General features: G+C 28.6%; 1 protein-coding gene across 1 annotated transcript; it reads right to left on the reverse strand.

Moving 5' to 3' along the window:
- Positions 1–16,347: 16,347 nt before the first annotated feature.
- On the reverse strand, positions 16,348–17,511 carry LOC105794196 (zinc-finger homeodomain protein 11; the record flags this gene model as incomplete). Its single annotated transcript, XM_012623241.2, is given in 2 exon segments — positions 16,348–17,467; positions 17,470–17,511. Coding segments are annotated over 2 exon segments (891 nt in total), but the record flags the coding sequence as incomplete, so codon positions are not given.
- Positions 17,512–22,238: the final 4,727 nt, after the last annotated feature.

Raw genomic sequence — 22,238 nt, forward strand, 5'->3', positions numbered from 1 at the left:
AGAATGTCATTACAATGTTGTAACTTTTTGATGTTGTAAAATTTTATTACATATGGATTATGACATATAAACTAATGAAATCATGTAGCTTTTTGTTAATATATGAATATTATGTTTGGATGTGAAATATAATTCTCAAGTTATTTATTACTTCTAAAATTTTGTTTTTATTGTAGAATAATTAAATTATTTGTTTCACTAATGATATTTTAGCACATTAAATATGTATTACAGTTTAAAAATAATAAAGTAGATTATATATTATTTTATAGTATTATATATTATAATTTTTAATTCATATAATAATTATATTAAGAATTTTATTAAATTATATATTATTTTATTAAATTATATTTAATAATAATTATATTAAAATATGGTTAAATTATTTATTATTTTTATTAAATTATTTTAATAATAACCTTATTAAAATGTAATAATAATAACAATAATCATCTACCTAAAAAAATATGCTAAGGGTATTCTAGTCATTTTAGTTTTTTTCCTTATGCTATTACAATATCATTCCATTCAACTAAATACAAGATACTATTACAGTTCTATTCCATTTCATTCAACCAAACAATTATATTACTGATTATAGTTTTATTCCATTACAGCTCTACTCAATTACAGTGAACCAAACGTACCCCTAGTATTATGCAATTTCTAACCAAAGTATCTTTCATGCTTGTTTTCTGACCTAAAGAGATGATTTTAATTTTTCGAGGTTTATGGTTTCTTTTTTTGTTCCTTTCTCTCTAAGATTTAAATTCAAATCCTCTCTTTTGAAGTATAATATATCTTATCATTGCACGAAAACATTTGTCAGTGATTTATCTAGAGACTTTCTCACATTATTTCAGTCCTAGTAATCACAGCTGGGGTAAGATGTTGGTCATATCCTGTGCTGGTCTTCATGAATGTACCATAAACTTCTGAACAGATATTTCTTGTATATTCCAGTTAAAGTTAAACTATGTTTGATTGCTGGATTCTGAAGCAGCGGAAGATATGGGAGAGCGATATAGGAGTGGCAATTACATCGTGAATAAAGCATACAAGATGGCAAGAGATATCAAATGTTGTTGGACTAGTTTTCAATAATATTCCAATACAAAATGTAAAACAAAATAATTTAATAAGATGATATATATATATATATTAAATTGAATATTTTATCTTTTATCAAACACTAATTCAAATTTTATATAAAAAAATTAAATATTTTTGTACTATTGATTCTTTTTCTTTTTGTTTTGAAGATAAATTCAACATTTTAATATTTACAAGTATCACCACCATCTTAATTAAATATCTAAAATATTCTAAATAATTTTTAAAACACATTGTTGTGTTGTTGTAAAATTAGGCTATAAATCAACTAAAAAGAACAGGCTATTAATTACATAAAGAAATAGGCTATCAAATTCTAGCTAAATAATTTTTAGCGAGACAACTTTTATATTAGGGTATAGATAATAATTTGGGTGAAAACGATTTTAAACTGACTAAATCGAAATGAATTCAACTGAAATAATTTAAAATAAAATCAATTTTTATTTTCTTTTATTTAATTGGTTTTTATGTTCAATTTAATTGATTTATTAGATCAATTTTTATTTTGGTAATTCAAATCGAATAAATCGATTAATTTTTAATTCTTAAACACAAATCTCATTTTCATATCCAAACTCAAAATAAAATACATACCCAATACTCTGTACTCAATTAAAGAAATGTATAATGACATATTAATATATATATATATATATATTGTTACAATTAAATTTATTATACTTTTGTCTTTTCAAGAAAAATATATAATTAGACATTTAACTCTTAATGATTACATTTTTTAAACCTTTTAAAAGAGTCAAATTATTTTCTTAATGAAATGCTTATTAAAATATATTTTTAATGATGCTGATGTGATAACCTACATATACTTCCTGCAATATGTCATTATTTGTCTTGTATGCCACATCAATAAATAACTTATAAGAATATTAAAAAATCAAAATTCAAAAATACATAAAATTTCTCAAAATTAAGAAAATAGTCTAAAGTACTTGTGGATTCCCATTCCCATTCCCATTCTCATGTACATTATCATGTTTAAAATTTTAACATTTTAACCCGTAATTAAAAGACGACAATTCAACTCTTTTTGAAATATTGAAACGTAGATTTGACTTTTTTAAAAAATTGAAGGTAAAATTTAACTAAAAATAAGAATCAAATTATATATATATATATATATATATATATAAAACAATAAAGATTAAAATAAACAACTCAACACTTGGAACACCAATTTTGACTATATTGTATTATTGGAAACAAAATTCTTCTCAATATTAATTAACTAATTTTATCCTTTCATGTAGAATAGAAGTCATTGGCTTAATCTCACAATGAAATTTTGTTTAATATATTTTCTTTATTTAATCTCGAGAATAATAGTACATAACTTCATCCGTCCGACCTGTGATTGAAACTTAGATAACTTGATAAAGAGGTATTACACTTTAATATGCCATTAGAATTGTAATAGCTCGTTTTTTTAGTGGTTTTGAGGCTACTAAATCAGACAAGTGAGTTCATAAATATTATTATTTAATATTTACAAGTTAATTGTGACTTTAAAAAGGGTTTTTGATATAGTGATTTTGTTTTATAAGCGATTTATTAAGTTCAAATGGTATGACTCTAAGGTCAAGTGATTTTAGAAAATAAGGTATCGGGACCTCGTTTCTATAAACCGAGCCTTAAATATTTTTATAAATATTTATGAAGTGTCATTAAGGTGGTATTAAAGTTTCGTTGAAAATTTTTAACGTTTCGATAGTTAATTAATGAAAAGGACTAAATGGTAAAGATGTAAAATTTAATCACTATTCGATTTGAGTGATTAAATGGTTAATTGAATATAGGAAAATGAGACTAAAATGATAATTAAACCATGGTCAAAGTTTCCAAGCGGTGGTGTTATGATTGAATCCACTAGCTTTTGGATTAATTGTTCTTTTAATCCTAATTAGTTTGGGATTAAATTGTAAATAAGTTTATTTAGTTAGAATTTAATTAAATTGAAGGATCAATTCTGAAATTAAACCTTCCGTTTATGGTAATTATGCCATATATTTATGTGATGGACAAATATGGACATAAATTTGGTATTTTATTTATTTAACCAATGGCAAAATAGTAATTTGATAATTAAATTAAATTAAATTAAAACCAAAATGCTTTGTATTCATTTTGGTGTCTTCTTCTTCACGAATGAAAAGAAGAAAGAAACCATGGAAACTTCAAGTTTTATCCATTCTTTTGATGGTGCATGTAAGTTCAATTTAGCCCTGTTTTCAATATTTTTTTATGTTTTTGATATCGTTGCAACTAGGTTTAGCTAGCCCGTACCTTAGATTTTGAAACTGTTAAAGATTGTGAATGTTGTCATTGATGAATATATATGATTTTAGCTATTAAATGATGAATTTGAGATGTTGGTTGATGTTTAAAAGTATTTTGTTAAGTAATTTTGATGAATTTTCTGATTAGGGACTAAATTGTTAAAATAGTAAAAGTACAAGGCTTTGTTGTGAAATTATTACAAAAATGGGCTGTAATGAATGTCATGAATATTCGGCTAGCATGGTTTTGTATTAAAAATGGTTAATTTGCATGTTTTAGGCTCAGGGACTAAATTGAATAAAAGTAAAATGTTAGGGGTAATTTTGTAAAAATTTAAAAAAATAAATTTCATAAAATAAATTATTTTATTGTCTGAATTAATAAATTGAATGAAATTATTAATTTAGATCAAGGTTGAGTGGAAAATCGAGGAGAATGGAAAATTACCAAAATGCCCCTATTTTTTGACATTTCTACAATTTAGCCAGGTAAGTTCGTACGATTAAAATTTAACATTTTTATAAATTGATGATTGGTAGTATATATATGTTCTATTGTTGGAATTGAATTATTGTTGGAAATATATTATCGAATTTAATACTCAGTTTGGATTGAACACGGGATTTGAGTACATTCGTGATTTGGTGTATGACAGGGGTTTGGAGTGGAGATGGTACTGGAGGGAGATATCGGCATTTTACCTAAGTAAACTGAGGTTTAGGATTGGTTGCAAACTCTCGCGTTTTACTTTTTTTTGGCGTGATTCGGGTGGATCAACTCTTACGAGCTTCTGTTTAGCTCTTTTGAGCTTCTGTTTAGCTCTTATGAGCTTCTGTTGGTGTGTTCGAGAGGACCAACTCTTATGAGCTTCTTTTGATGATGTACTCTTACCCATAAATCGTTCTTCGTATGAAAAATCTTGGTAAGGTAATTTGTTTAATGAATTTGAAAGTTTTGTTATTTATTGAATATTGACCTGAACATGAATGAATTCATCAGTTGAGATTGTGGATAATGTTTAGGTTTTTGCTAAGCTTTTGGTTGCATTATACCATGTTGAATATTAATGATATACATTGAAATGGTAATTGGTTAAATGGAAATATGCTTATGTTCATGAAAAGGCGATAAGATTCAAAAGGTGTAAATTCTTATAAAATGGTTTATCATGTGATTGACCCCAAATGAGTTATATACATAAATGCACTAACTTGTGTATTAATAATGGTGATTAGGCTTATGTCAAGCTTGAGATTATGATTGATGTATATGCTTATGTCGGTATTATACATATGAAACGGTAAGTTCATAATTGAAATGTAATATGATAAAAAAGGATTGCTTGAGTTGAATAATGTACCTATATATGAGAAATTGCGTATGTTATGGTTGAACTTACCTATGTTATGAAAAAAGGATTGATGAGTTGAATAATGTACTTATATATGAGAAATTACGTATGTTATGGTTGAACTTACCTATGTTATGAATAAATATATTAATTAGTTAATTGATGTTGTTATTTAAGCTTATGTTCAAGAAATGGAATGGAAAGTAAGTAAAGGAAGTTATTCGTAGTTTTATGAAAAGGTTAATGATGGTGTAAAATGTTTTATAAAATCTTATTATGTTAGGAATGAATATATATATATATATATATATATATGATGTTGATAGACTTACTCATTTATGAGTTGGTGGTTATGTAGTTGATAAATCTTGAGGCATTGGTATAACTTTATATTTATCATATAAAGTTTATTATTGAATTGGAATATTATGTTTAAAGTTTGTACGAGTTTTCTAAGCATTCATTGCTTATGTAGTTGTTTATCCCTTACTTTACAGATTATCGGAAGCTCGATCGGGTTGGAAGCTCGTCAGAGATCTATCACACTATCCATCGATTATATCGGTAGATTTTGATATCTTGGTTAAGGTTATAATGGCATGTATAGGTGAATTATATCTAAAGTTTAATTGATGAGTTTGGTATATATATGTCATTTTGGTTGATAATTATGGCATCAAATGTTGCCTTGAATTTGAGGTACTTAAGGTACCATTGATATCTTGTAGGTTATGGTTAATATGGTCAATTTGATGCATGTTTAGAAATAACCAAAGTTGGTATAAGTTGTATCGATCTCAATATGGCCAAGACATAGTATGTTTTGGAAAAGTCTTGAATAGATGTGCATGATTGAAATATGGTATGCCTAATATGGTAAGGTTGGTATGTGTCAATTGTCTTATGTATTGGTATGGAAACAAGTAAGTTGGTAAATGGTATGAATGTGGTTAAATGTGGAGAGATTATTTTTGATATAGCATGGAAATAGTATTGAGATTAATTAGGTATGTATGGTTAAGGTTTGAACAAATATGCTCATGTATATATATATATATATATATATATATATATATAAGTTTGATGCTTGATGATTGAGGTGCCTTTTGGCATATTGGTTGTATGAACATTTGGTATGGTTATTATTCATTCTTTGCATAATTTTAGTTTGTTTAAAGGCCTTGTATACATGTACAAATTTCTTGTTGGTTTATGCTTGAAAGGGTGAAAGAAATGGCTTGGAAGTGGTCATTTTCTTGTCCACACGGCCTAAGACACAGGCGTGTGTCTCAGCCGTGCGTGACACACGGTCGTGTGTCCCCTGTAATTTCTAAAGGTTTCAAGTAAGCTAGTTACATAGCCTAGCACACGGCCTGACACATGGGCGTGTGAGGCCATTTCGAATGTTACATAGCCTGGCACATGGACGTGTGGCTTGGCCATGTAGGACAAGTTACTAAGTTACACGGGCACGGACAGGGGCTGGGACACGGCCATGTGTCCCTATTTCAAATGTTACATAGCCTGAGACACGGGCATGTGTCTTAGCCGTGTGAGTCACATGGCCTGGCCACATGGCCGTGTGAGTCACATGGCCTGGCCACACGGCCGTGTGAACCCTATAGTTTGAAGAAAATTCTATCTTTTTTCTATGAAATTATAAATGTTTCTGATTTAGTCCCGAATTATTTCTAAAGTGATTCTAAGGCCCCGAGGGCTCAAATAAGAGACGTTGTGCACGTGTTTGAATGAATTATGCTATGATATATGAAATGTTTAAGAATGAAAGTTTTTAAGTTACAGTTTCCCGGTAATGCTCAACAACCATATTTCAACAACGGATACGGGTTAGGGGTTTTACAAGAATATTGAGAATCTAAATATATAATTTCTTAATTTATTTGTGATATTTTTTCCCTTGAATTATGTTATTTATATTTTTAATTATACTATTTATACTTATATGTTATTTATTATTGATTTAAGGGATAACTAGAGAAAAGAGCTTAAAGTTTATTTTTGGCAAATTTTGTGGATTGAAATTTCAATACAACATAACTTTAGTGTTTTGATAATAATTTGAGCTATAAAATTCTATTTTGGCCTTTAATATCTTGATTCAAGGAAATTGAAAGATATAATCAAAATTATTTCACGACTCAAGCTAAAAAGTATCATGATGCACAAATTGCCAAGAAACTTAGAAAAATTTTACTTTATTTAATTAAGGGCACTTTTGTATTTTTTGCAATATATTATTTTTACCCTATAAATAGACATTATTCGATTAAGATGATGAGATACATATATCTAGATATAACCATCTTAGTTTTATTTTATTTTTGTGTTTATTTTCTTTATGAGTTTCTAAACTCTGTTTTCTAGTCAAAGGATTATCAAAGTTTGATTCAATAAATTCGAGACTTAATTTGTTCTTAATCCTTCTTTGTTCTTTAGTATTTGTGCATCTTCTATTTGAATTACAATTCTTCATTTTTATTAAATATCGTCAATATTTGATAGCTTGGAATGATTGCCTTATCAATTAGAATAATTAAATTTGCAATCGTTTAATTCATTCTAATACTTGTGACGAATTGCATAATTGTTTATGTCGTAATTTATGATTATGTGATGTCGATGTGTGATCTAGTTTAAACAAACCTTGTTGATGTGAGTTTGTTGGTAGGAATTAGGTCTCTCCTATTCTTAGGGTTGCTAGTAAGTTAAATTTTGGATATTGAGTTACAAGATTATTTATTGGTTAGGAAAGTAATTTTAAACGAGTTGACTCTTGGTCACCAAATAAATAAGGAGAAATTGATTGTCCGACGTCAAGTCAATTGTTATAACTAATTTATTCAAGACATTGAAGTTATCCTTGTGTCGATGATCGAACTTATGAATCAAATAGAAATTTTACCTTTGAATAGAGTTTTTCCCATTGATTTTCTCAAAACTTTTAATTGTTGCTTTCTTTGTTTAATTTTTAATTTGAATTTTGTTTTGATTTTCTCAAACCCATTTTATTTATTTCATTTGGTTTTTATTTGAGAAATAGAATTACTATCAATTTCTGTGAATATAATTTTACTTTTTTATTAATTTATATTTTCGGTAGATTTTATTTTTAAAGGTCTCAACAACTTATCAATAATTTCATTCTAGAATATAACATTATAAGTTGTAACATAAGATTTGACAAACCAACCATATAAATTATCCCATCTGAGCCCCAATTTGAAAGAGAGTTCTTTGCCATAGCTTTCCACAAGCCAATTCCATTTTAAATATAATTTTATATTATGTATTCCTTTGTGTTTCTAAATGTTGTTACATGAAATTTACAATGTTTTTGTTTATGTGTAATATTTATGTATTCCTTAATTTGTATTTTTGTCACATTAATTCAAATTTAATTCTAAAATCATTTATTTAAAATTGAAGTATAATATTTGATATGAAAATTTAGACTTCACAAGTAAGCTTAAGGCGACTTATATTTTCTTTAGACTTATATTTAAAAAAATGAGTATTAAAAAGGGTGAGTATTTTGGTATACTGCCAATGGAATTTAAAAATTCCACAAGCATTTGTCACTTGTCTCTTTTAATATAATTATTTCTTTTTAAATTTTTAAATTTCACTAGCAGTATATTCAATAATTTTCTTTACAAAAGTAATTATTTGATATACTAGTGATAAAAAATTAACTTCATAAATAAGATTAAAAAACATAACGTGCCCTGATATTTAAAAACTAAAAATTAAATAAAGCAAACATATTATAATTTGTTGAGTATTAAAAACTTTCCACAACTAAATAATAATGGAGACATTATAGTATTTGAATTGAAATTAAAAAAATTATATTAACAATAAGTCAAATACTAACGTATACATAAATGTGCTCCAAATGGAATGAGGAATCACTCTCTCATTCCTTTGACTTATCATGTCAAGGTTTATCATTTTATAAAAGTTGTTTATGTCATTTTATTTTAGTAATTAGAGCATTATAAACATATATTTACTCGCTTATCATTCCACCTGGATTTTGAGACATTTGTTTGTATACGTATGTTGTTTGTGTTCTTTTTTAGGTATGGAATGTTTCATGCATCTTTTGTAATGACTCAATTTAGTGTATAATTAACTTTTTATATGAATTATTATGTATGGATAGTTTTATAAATTTAATTAAAAAAAGTGTACTTTTCACAAATAATATAAAATAATGTATTCTAAATACTATATAAAATATTGTATAATGTATATTATTTAAAAACTATATTTTCATACTGTAAAAATACTATATATCGTACACTATAAAAATTTTAAAAATTATATAAATAATTTATTATAAATTAATTGAAAAATCTTACCTTTTTACATAATATGTTTTTAACCAATTTTACTTAATTTTATAAAATCATATATATACTATTGATTTCACAACATATTTTGACTTTCCTTTGAACTCATTTGTATTTAAAAGGATTCAATATGTTAGATTTTAGCCGAATACGAATGGTACAGTATTTCTGTATCCTTGTCTTTCGATAATTTAGGTAAAAGAAATTACATTAATTTATTTTCTCTGATTATTGTGTAGAAAATACAAGTACTTTTACTTGATGACAAAAATGTATGTTTATACAAATTAATGTATGTATTGTAAATTCTTAATTAATTCACTTTTATAATAAATTTTGTAATAGCTCATTTTTGCCCGGGCCCAGTACACTCAAAACCCCAGACCCAATCTAAAAACAAAGGCCCAATTACAATGTGGCCCAAATGCCCAAAACAGTTTTTGAAACCCTAGGGCAAAGAATAAAGGCATTTGGCGCCGCAACTGAAGTCCTTCCTCGTCTTTGCAGCATCCGCGTTCGTACGCTCCTCCAAGCATGTACCTGCAAAAGGCAACAAACAGTATAGGCAAGAAAATCAGAAAAATCGCAAATCAAGCAGAGAATAGAATGATTTTTTTTTCCTTTATTTTCTTGTTTCATTTCGGTTATAAAAGCCATCTTAACATACTATAAAAAAGAGGAGAGGACGAGATTGATACAAAATAAATCAAATATCAATTTTTTTTAAGGTGATTATTAGAGCTTTTTTCTTTTTCTTTTTCTTTCTTCGATTTATGACTCATTTTCTACATATGCGAAAAAAATAAAAAAGAAGGGAAAGGGATGCTTACCTTTGCCCTCGGATTTGTTTCAAAAGGGGTTAAAAACCCAACTCAGAGCATCTCCGGTTGCTGGTCACGGTGGAACTGTGGCGGAAGGGTGGTTGCCAAGGCTAGGGTCGAAACCCTCGCAGAGAAACATCAAACTTTTTTTTTTATTTTTAGGGCTGCAAATAACAATTTTGGGGGAAATTTTGATTTAAATAGTGGTACCATACGGTACCATTTTGAGCAAGGGCTATAGGCGTTGAAACTACGTCGTATTGGCCCTAACTAGCACGACCCGACCCGATCCAAAAGGGGATCAGCGTGTTTTTGAAGCCTGAATGGGAAATTTACGGTTTTGGTCCTCTCACTTCCATAACAGATTCAATTTGATTTTTTTATTTTTAATTTTGACCCTGCAATTGTTTTTTTGTTTCATTTTAACCCAGATTGCAGCGCTGCGTTTTAGGGGAAAAGGGAATATTTCCCACTAAGTCCCCCATGTTATTCGCCCGCTGCATTTTGGCCCTAAATTTATTTTATTTATAGATTTTCCTTTAAATTTGTTTTTAAATTCGATTTAATCCTTATTTCAATTTACTCATTTTTATTGAAATTTTGTTTAGATATTTTATTTTGTTGTTTTAATGTATTTAGTTTTAAATCTAGTGTAATTATTATTATTATTATTTTTAATTTTCATATGTAATTATCTTTTTATCTATATATATATATGTATATTTATTTTTTTACGTATATATTTTTTTCAACTAATATTTTTCTCATATTTATATATATATATATATACATATTTATTTTTTATTTTGATAATGTAGATATTATTTAACTATTTTAATCTATATATATATATACACGTATACATACTTTTTTTTCCTAATGAATATTCTTTTATATTTATATATATACGCATATATCTATTTTTTATTTTCGAAAATGTTTAATTACCTACTTATATTTTTAACACATATTTCATAATTTATGTATATATGCGGGTAATTTACCAATAAAAGCCGTTTTTTTTAAATTTTACCGAAATGGGCCGATTTTTTTATTATTTACCAGAATGGGCCATTTTTCGCGAAATCGCGTCCACGTCAGCGCGATGTCAGGGTACATGTCAGGACATCGCGTCCACGTCAGCTCGATTTGCTTACGTGGACACAAATCGCGCCTACGAGGACGCGATTTGCTGACGTGGATGAACAGTTTATGTTTTTAAGCTTGGAATACTTTGAAAGGCCATAACTTTTCGCTCGGTTGTCCGATTGAGATGATTTTTTTTTTATTTTGAATAACTTTTTGAGATCTACATGCTGACAAACAGCTGAAGGTGGTTTGCCGCAGTTTTCGTCGAAAAAGATCCTTTTTTCCCCTAAATTTTGATTTTTTCGATTTAAAATTGAATTTTGAAACATTCAAATCATTATTTTCCTTATTTATTTGAAGTAAACACCGGATATTTTTTTACAGAATTGTCTTATATCATCCTGTTATAAGTATAAGTCAGCTCATTCCACTTTTGAAAAGTTCCCTAAAATTTTCCATTTTATTCAATTTAGTCCCTAAAACCTAAATAGTCATATTTTCAAATCTAAGCTTCGTTTTTCAATTCAAATTCACTTTCATCCTTCCATAACATTCAAATATTCTTAAATACAAAAATTTCATGCTACTTTTGAAATAATTACACTTTAGTCCCTATACTCGTAACTAACAAATTATACTTTACAAATTAGTCCCTATTCATCTCTAAGCAGTTTGTCAGCGCGTAGATCTCAAAAAGTTATTCTAAATAAAAAAATCGTCTCAATCGGACAACCGAGCCAAAAGTTATGGCCTTTCAAAGTTTTTCAAGCTAAAAAACATAAACTGTTCATGCCACGTCAGAAAATCGAGTCCTCTAGGCGCGATTTCAATCACGTTGTAAGTCGCTGATGTGGACGCGATTTAGGAAAATGGACCATTCGGTAAATAATTAAATAGTTGGCCCATTTCGTAAATTTTAAAAAAAGGGCTTTTATTGGTAAATTACCCTATATATGCATATATTTATATCTCTTCTTTATTTTCACAAATGCATTTTGTATTTTGTTTATATAAATTTTATAATCTAAATTCTATATATAAATTCATGTGTATTTTCATAGTTTTAATGTATATGTCATGTACCTTTTATTCTTTATATTTTTGTTTATTTTATTTATTTATTTATGTTTTCATTAAATTTTTATCTTGCTCGTTTATTTAATACTTTGCATGTCATTAACTTTTTTTCTCCCTTATGTATATTTGTTTTATTTATTTGTTTGTTTATATTGTTTCTATGCCATCATCGTATTTATTATTGTTGAATTTGTTATTGTGACATTTATACATACAACATAACATTACATCATCTTTTTACTCGATTTTAAAATAGAACTTTTCAAAATAGGGATAATACTCGTATTTAGGATTTTCAAGAAAATTGAGCCCTAACGTATTGGGTTCCGATTTTTTTTGTAAAATCTAACAATCGAGGATTGCTCTTTAATCAAACAAAATAAAACTTGTCATCGGGAATTCAATATGTTGTGTCCTAACATATTGGATGTGACACGTTGATTTCTCGAGATAAAGATTTTTTAAAACAATAATAAAGGAAATATTGAATGTTTAGGATTTTAAGAAATCGTGCCCTAACGTATTGGGCTGCGATTTCTTCATAAATTTTAAACAATTAGATATTTTCTTAAATTTTATTACACGAGTTTTTGACTAACTCATCATGAAGAGAATAAAATGTTATACCCTAACGCATTGGGTGTGATATTTTTCTTTTTTCAAAATGAGAAGGTCTTAATACATAATTTAATTTAATTAAGATTTTTTTAAACTCTCGACTTCAAGACATTAATTAATCAATTCGGTACCAATTTTTGGGCGTTACGAGGGTGCTAATCCTTCCTCGAACGTAACTGATTCCTGAACCCGTTTTTCTAAAAACTCGTAGACCAAAGTCGTTTTAGGTGATCCAATCACACCTCAATAAAAGATTGGTGGCGACTCCTAATTTTCATCGACAACTAATTTTTATTTTTTTCCAAAAATAAAAAATGGTTCCGACAAATTTATTAAAGGTTTGTAAAAGACTTTTATATTAAATAAAAAATTACTAATTACCGAAATGATAATTTGATAATTTTAATGATTAATGGTTATGTCAATAATTACTAATATCATAATTATTTTTTGTAAATGTTTAATACCTAAAAATTAAATTTGTTTCATAATCATAATAAATATACCAATATATATATATAAAAGTTTTACTAAGACTACGTAATTTGTATGACAGTTTGACAAATTTTAAATACCTTTTAATTAATTGATTATTTATATCGACTTTGTAATAAAAAGCAATTATAATATTTTTCCAACTCAACTCCTGTTTTAAATGTTTAAATACATTTTTAAATTTTAATTAAATAAAACATAGATTTATTTAATGTATTTTATATTAGTTAATTGAGTAATATTATTGTTATGCTAATAAACAATTTGCTTCAAAACAAAAAAGTCTAGAAATATAAGTTTCACTCTTGAATAATAACGAAATCTCTACCGTAGTTTCAGATTATGTCATTTGTATGTAAATATTTTGTAATCTATTTGATTGAATCGATTGATATTAGTATTATTATCAATATAAGAGAACATGAGTTCAAGACGTTGAAATAAATTATCCTCCTATTTAAAGGTTGGGAAGGGATTATAGATATTTTTAAATATTATAAAAGTACAGGAGATATAATAAAACTTATAATAAAAATAATGTTGATAAAATATTTTATAATCTAATTAAATTGATTTTTGTTTATACATAGAAATGTTCACACGTCCTACTTTTAAGTTGTCAAATAGCAAAATTCTAATAATGCCACCAAATTTTACTGACCAAATTTGTTTCTAAACCTTGCTTTAATTTTATAATTTTTTTGTAATGCTTTATAAAACATAAAAATATAACTTTTACAAATTATAATTTTAATTTTTTAGATATTTTATATAATTTTAATCTTCAAATGATGATGTAATTGTGAATTTATATTGGCCACATATCAAATAATTATTGACCACACCATTTGATCTCCTATCAATTTTATGACTGAAACTAAATATAATCAATAAAAATTTGACTACCAAATTACATATCAAAGATAAACTTATATACTAAATAGTATATTAATCTTTTATTTTATCAATGTTTTTAGTGCCATAAACTCTATTCTTTTAATTTAAAATGAAATAATTACATCAATCATACATTAATAATATAAATAATATGTTTAACTAAAGATGTAAACTGATTTTGTGCAGTGTCGCGAGTAGACATATTTTAGTGAATATAGCACTCTACTCATAATTTATCATCAATTTTATCATACTATATTAACTGCTATTTAATAAATTGAAAAATATGTGATAAAAAATAAGTATGAAAAATTAAGTATTAAAATTTCAAGAAATTTAAGTTATATTTATTTGATATATTACTTAAAATTAATTACTGAAATATAAATAGATTATTTGATAAATATAGATTTTAAATTATAAAAATATATTTTACATTTTATTCTTAATTTTAGAAATTTCACCTTATTCTAAAAAATCAAAATTTTAAACATATAACTTTTTATATGATAATATAATATTAAAATAAAATAAATTAATTGAAAATATTTTCCACTAAGTGATAAGTATCTTTTATCTACTTATCATTTTCCATATTTTTTTAGAAAAATTCTATTAACTTGTTTTTATTTTGGATGATCAAACATGTGTAAAAAGTTAAATCATTGGAAATATTAATTTTAATTGATTTATGTCTCAATGATTTATCATATAAGACCTTAGTATTAGAGTGTGTTTGATAAATTATTAATTTTTAATATTTAAAATTTAATTTATTTGATAACTCCTATTAAATTTTGCTTATTACAAATTTTTAAATAAAGAAGTGTTTAATAAGGTGAATAAAAAATTAAATGTTAAGGTAATTTTACTTTTAAGAAGTATATTTATTTGAAATATATATCTGCTAAAATGATAAGATATTCGAATTATTGTTTTTAACTTTTATCTAGATTTTATATTAATAAAATTAAAATTGTAAAAAAAAAACATAGTTTTTAAATTTAGCTATCAAACAATGTAAACCGAATTGAGAATACAAATACACAATCTCAAAAGAAATATTAAAAAAAAAAAAACCAAGTTTGGTTATTTATTTATGAAAATCTTTTATGTACTTTACAACAGTTGCGTATATCAGGCTAAAGTCCAGGAGCAGGAAAAGAATTGTTTCTCAGTGTGTGTGTGTTTTTGCTGTACAAGAAAATAATGGTTGGTCTTCCATGCTCAGAGGATAAAGCTTTTGTACCAAACATGTTGACTAGAGATTCATCAGTTTACATATCTATCTATATATATTATATGATCAGATTCAGTGGCATGAAAGCAAAATTTGGACCAACAATATTCATACAACTAAACACTTGGACCAAATTTTGGGAGTTGGGGTTTCTATGTCCAGATAAAGCTGGTGATAATGATATTGCACCTCCATCAGATCTCCATGCATCATCTACTACTACTACTATTACTTTCTTTATCAACTATATAACATATTTTGAGCTCATCCATGTTTTGTTTTAGCTTTTAAGGCTGCCAATCACAATGTTGAAAAACTCCAAAAGGAAAGGTTAAAATGACATATTTATAGTTATTTTATTCAAACAAAGCATGTGATGCCTTTTAATTTCTTTTGTACCAAAAAGCTCTCCTAATTAAAACAAGAAACTTTGGTCTGCTGCTTTAATGAGGCACTTACGTTAACTAAATGCATAAAAAGGAAAAGTTGGCAACATTCAAACTACTATTTTATTTCACCTAACCCTGTTTGCCTTACAAGATTATATATGAAGAGATAACGTATAAAAATAGACCAGATTAGACATGAAGAAATCTAATAAATTTTCTGGGAATAAAAAAAAAAGTATAATGAAAAAGATTTGGGTTTAATTCAGTCAAGGTGTACCGAACCCTAAAGTAGAGGCGGAGCCATTATCTGTGAATAATACAAAGTAAAAAGGAGGAGTAAACATTTTGCTTCAAAATCTCCATAAATGAATGAAAGACAACAATACTAATTGAACAGGGCATGTTTGTCCTATTTGATCATAACCTAAAATTAGAACAAAACCAGTAGTTTTTAGGCCAAATTATTTATAAGAAGACTCAAGAATCTTTAGGGTCACCAAAAAAAAAAAAGCAACAAAAACAAGAGATAATAGAAAACATAACAAGGACGAGAAAGACAACAATCAACTCAGAGATAGAAGACAAAGATTTATGTTATAATACGTCTAAATATCAATTAACAGATAGAATTAACAATGACAAAATAATTCTCTTTAATTGTTATCCTCACAAGTCATATCCTCTGTTCCCTCCTTCTTTCATCTGCCATCACCAGTAATTAGATTACTAATCTCCAAAATGAAAAAATGAAAAAAGTTAAGCCCCAAATGAAAAAGAGAAGCAAAAACACCATCTATAGCCTGCTGCTTTCTTTCAAATTCAGTAGTGTTTTTTTTTTCTTTTCTAAATTAAGATGTAGAAGACCCATTATTAGTAGAAATATGAAGCTGAATACTATCCTCATTGTTGTGCATGTGACTATTGGAATCAAGAGCATTTCCATTATCTTCAATATTGTTGTTGTTGTCATGGCTGTCGTGAAGATTGAGATTTCCAACTGATAATATCTCTTTCTTGCTAAAAGTGTTCTTGTTGTTGTGCATCCAAACCTTGAGAACTCCTCTATTAACCCCAACTTCATTGCAAAACTCTTGTATCAATTTTTCTTCACCCTTTGGCATTCTCCAACCAAGCCTTTCAGCGAAAGCATGCATCTTTTCTTTCTGTTCCTTAGTGAACTTTGTTCTTGACCTCTTTCTCCCACTTGGGTTGTTGTTGTTTATCCTTGACACCGAAGGATTGGAGTTGCTGAGGTGATAATGGTACTCATCCATTGGCCCTGAGTAGGCAGTGCTCAAGGCCAGCAGCATGTTCGGTGCAGAAGAGTAGTAAGAGAATGGCACAGGTGAAGGTGGGGTACGGCTTGGACCTGGGCTATGAGTCGGGCTTGGACTTGAGCTACGATTAGGTGGGGGTGGGAGGCGGTGGATAAAAGCAGGGCCATCATAAGGGTCACGGCGGTGGAAGTTGCGGTGGCAACCACAGGCAGCACACTTGAAGGAGGCAGGGTCAGTTGGGGTAGCAGAAGGGGTAGGCATGAACTCTCCACAACCATCCAGGGCATGTCCACCCAAGCTAGCTGCATGGTTTTTGAGGCACTCTTTGTAAGAAAGCACCATTTCCTCCTCCTGCTGAAGGTGGTGGTAGATCTTGAGGAGTAATAAAGAGTTAGTGACCTCGGCGCTTGTGGGGTGTGTGTCTCTGATGAGGACTCAGCTTGTGGGTTGGTTTTGGTGTTTGATTAGCTCCGTTTGCTAAGAAAAGAATAAAAAGGGGTGAAGCCTTTGACGTGGTGAATTAGGAGGGTGGGGACCTTTTTGTGGGGTTAGGACACCATTTTCCTTGAGGATGTCTACATATTTAAAACATAGATTGATGGTTTAAGGATTGTGAACTTAATTATGATGATGTGGTGCATGGCAAACGGGTGATGATGATGATGAACGAAAACTGATTTTAGATGGTATAGTTTTAATTTGATAATTATCATCATCAATCAATGTTATTGTTATAGCAGTAGCACGAAATTAATAATGATAAAAATGGAGGTAATTAAGAAAGGCATGTCATGGAAGATTTTTCAACCACTAGTCACGTTTCCTTTGCCCTATCTTTAAATTTCTTCCCTCAAGTGATTTTGTGATCGAGTTAGTTATGAGCAGTAAATAATACTCTACTCCATATGATTCAAGGCTTTGGATTTTCCATTTACACAAAAACCAGACTACGTGGGCAGCGATGAATATGAAGCATTCACACACTGCAGTCAGATTTGCCATGTGTCTGCCTCACATTTGTCACCTCACAGTTGACTAGGTAACTTGTTTATTATATCACTTGAAAGATTCCAATCTCTATACTTTCTTTGTAAGTAAACATCAACATATTTATTTATTTATATTGCAGAGAATAAAATAACATTTGAATGGGAAATACTTTAATGGTTTTGAATGCAAGGAGGCATTCCAGAAAGGGCTGATAAAAAAGTTATCCATTCCCTTCCTTGTTTTACAACCCAAGCAATGACTCTCATGACTTTATTAATGTTTAAGATAGTTAGTAGAAGGGGTGATTCGGATCAGCTTTGAAAAAGGAAATTATGATTATTTTGGTTTCATAAATCAAACTGAATATCAATAGGTTTATGTAGGAGGGGGGGGGGTGATAAATACATTGAAGCCTACCATTCAAATAGAGTCCTTTAATCAGCCTATTTTATGTCCAGACAAAAATTAAGGGATTTGGAAATGGATTTTGGGAAGGTTGGGACGGGCCATTTCTACAAAAAAAAATTTAAATGTTAAATATAAGGGTAGGTAGGGGCCATTATCATCCTCTTAATCATAATTCTCTGCTTCCACGTGGTGTCTGAAAAGCAATAATATACGGCAAGGCAAGGCCATCAAGTCATGTTCTAATTTTCTTCTACTAACTCGACTATAATAAAGTTAGTCTTTGCATACATTGATCTCTTTTTGTTTTTGGCATTAAGGATTTTGGTTAAATATAGAAGATGATTAATGAATGCAATTGAAATACTGGTTTAGAGATGTGATATTTTGTCCTTTATGCTTTGCGACTCTATCTTAATCCTTATTCCTCAATCATGCATTATTAGAATCCAAGAAACAAATCTAACCCATATAATAATTCAATCATAGATAAGGAGGCATCAAATTTAAACTATTTCAAACTAAATAAAAAGTTTGATCCCAGCGTGACAAGAGTGGAGTGATGAATATGAATCAAATTATGACCCTAAAACTAAACAGAGCGAAGAATTAGAGTCCAAAACAACTTGAGGAATGTCCTGACAATCATGTCATCATCATCAAAGAAGCACGCGCATTTGTGCACAATTTGACACAATAAAGTTCAAGTAATGCTCTACCATTGAAACTACATTTTGACCATTTCTTCCATTCCAACCCTTAATCATTTTCATTACAACTTTATACCCTTTGCATTCAGAATGACAGGAGACACCTCACAATGTGTTATTCGTGCTAAACTTCCTTTTGTTTTTCTTTTTTTTTTCATCTTCCAAACCTTCTTTTTAGAAGAAATATTCTTAGGAAACTATTTTGTAAATTTCAACTTCTGTTATTATCACTTGCAATACTAAATAGTCTTCCACTCACCGCGCCACTCCACCCCCCAAACTTTGTTGCATGTTTTAAGTACAAATATTAAAAGTAATGTTCTTCTATATGAAAATTCTAGCTTTCTAGAATGGAATCTAGCTTTGATTCAAGTTTCTTTTTTCTGTTTATGTCAGCTTTTTAGACTTGCAAAACGTCAACTATATATGATAGTGATGAATGCTGTTTAAATTTCGACTGATTGTGTTGTATGAATTTATGCCAATTATAATTGTTAGCTGCAACGCCTAATGTAATTTAAGGAATACTCAATTGTTGAATTTTTTTACCTTCATTACCGCATAAACGATTAATGGATTTACTATTTGATTACACTAACTAAAGTCATGTACCATGCATATTGAACATTAGTAGGTACATTGAATAAAATTATGTATATTTAGTGTTCAAAGTATGATTTACTGTTTCAACCTTTAATTATTGATTTTGAAGACTTTTGACAACTCATTAGTGAAGTCTTTTTACATGAAAAATTAAGCCAAGGATTGGATTCAATCTTTCATTACAATCTAAGTTCCCTTAAATACAAGATTTGTTTTTCAAAGAATTTGATGGCAAGAACATTTCTACCGAATATACACTTTATTGGAAATATTTTAATGACTGTTTTAGTGGAACTAGTTATTGATATTGATTGTAATTGAACAAGCCTTTTATCCATATGTATAGACAATTTATTTAGGTTAGTTAGTACAAGAAAGTGAGAGTACTTTATTTGTTCAATTAGGAATTGTTAAATTTTAAGTAAAATATATTGTGGCAGAGGAGCTACCCGAGCCATGCATGTTGCAGCTGAAGATGGTGCTGCTGTTTTGTTTAGTTTTGTTACTTCAATTAACATTTTGTAACTTAGTTAGATTCAAACCAAGTTGTTAATTTACTTGATGTAGTTTGTCAATGTTTGAGCTGATAAATCAGTTTTACAAAGTGTGCAAGTCATGTTTTATAAGTTTCAAGGTTACTTAGTGGTAGTAGATAATGTTTAGGTGACAATTTGCTTATTTTTGACCGGCTTATGTCTGGTATATGTATTGGCATTATGCCATCTTTCAAAGTTAATGAAAAACATCAAAATTCTTCATCAATTTCTCTCTTTTTCTTGCTTTCTTTTGTCTTTAAAGCCCGATTCTGTTTTGTTTGCTCAGCAAGTATCGAGCCTTCTAGCTCAAGAAACTGCTAACTTCATTCATCTCATATTCTTAGTTCCAACAACATCTAAGCTTTCAAATGGAAAGTTGTAGTATGAGAGTGATTTAGCTCAAAGTATAGGAGTGATGTTGCAGTTTGACGAGTGAGTTGAACTTAAATCACAACTTATCTTTATTATTTAGGTGTAGAAAATTTTTGAATTACGTGAACAAAGTTTCAGTATTCATCTCTATTTTTACTATTAGTAGTTACTTTCTTCCATTAGCAAACTTTCAATATGTGTAGCTGCAATGGTTTCGCCAAGAGAAATATTTAGATTTGCAGGAATAAAGTTACTACAGTTTTTTATCCATCCTCCTTTTTGGGATTTTTTTTTCTCCTTAAATGAGACCTTGCTAGTGATGTTTATCAGAACAACCAGCAATCAAGAGGGTTATTGTCCTAATAATTGAGGATTCCTTAAAGGGAAAGCACATGTCCAAGTGGCCAGCTGAGCTTAATTGGGGCGGTTTTAAAGACTCAAAGGCAATGGTAAAAAGGCAGAGAGGAGCAGGAAAAATGGTCCTTAATTTGATCCGACTTCAATTTCCCTGCAGAAACAACTAGAGTCGTGTCACCAACCATTTTAACCTATAGAACAAGATTCCATGGTCCACTCTTTTTAAGTGATTGGGCCCCCCACATACAAATATTAAATTAGAGCTGCCCCTCACCCTCACTATGCTCTAGGTTTTTGTACATATAGAAATTATCACCACAATTTACAAAGTTTTTATGTTATTTTTGGAGACATGGGTGGATCATATCAGCATCCACCTAAATGCATTTATTTGCATCTATGAAACATTATTCAAGAAGATAAGATCAAAGAAGTTGAGAAAAAGAAAAATCTTGGGAGGCTGTCAAAACGGAAAAGGGCCATTCATTATAGAGGATAAGAATATTGCATTATCATGATCTATTGGATTTTGCTTTCAAAATTCCTTGTCAGCTTTCATCTAATCTACTCTATTGATAAAAGTGTCCAAAATCTTGTAACATGAAATTCTCTTAGTGTAGATTTCAGCTAAAGTTCTCTTTTCCTTTTATAGGTGAATTTGATGAGGTTTTTTTTAACCCAAACAACAAACCTTTCAATAACTTCCATTCTTTTTTTGGCATGGATAGTAAAAAAGATGCCATATAATACAAATATATTATCACTATGTCAGCAACTATGTTAGCAAACTTTAATTCCAAGTTTCATGTTCAGTGAATTTTCATTTGGGAAACCCCTTTTGATTCATTTATAACTTTGTCTTTTAATAATTAAGGGTTAAATTGTGTAACCCAAAAAAACTTAGTTTGAAGATATGGGTCCTTTAGAAACCCAACAAACGCCTCCAATTACAGTTGGGCTTAAATGAGATCCGATAACTCATTTTTGTATGACGAGGGATGTACAGTAAAGCCCATCTCCTGTAATTTTTGCTTTGTTTTTTTAAGGAGATTGAAGTCCCATGGCTTGAATCACGCAAACTTGATGGAACAATAAAGAATTTCGATAAAAATAAGAGGCTCAGAAAATAAGTTTTGATAAAATTTAAGGCTCGTTTTCTATATAGGTCAAGCATTAGCTAAGATTTTTTGACTTGACTCAGCCTGAATATGTTATATT

Source organism: Gossypium raimondii, chromosome 3 (assembly GCF_025698545.1).
Source record: "Gossypium raimondii isolate GPD5lz chromosome 3, ASM2569854v1, whole genome shotgun sequence".
Classification (NCBI taxonomy): Eukaryota; Viridiplantae; Streptophyta; class Magnoliopsida; order Malvales; family Malvaceae; genus Gossypium; species Gossypium raimondii.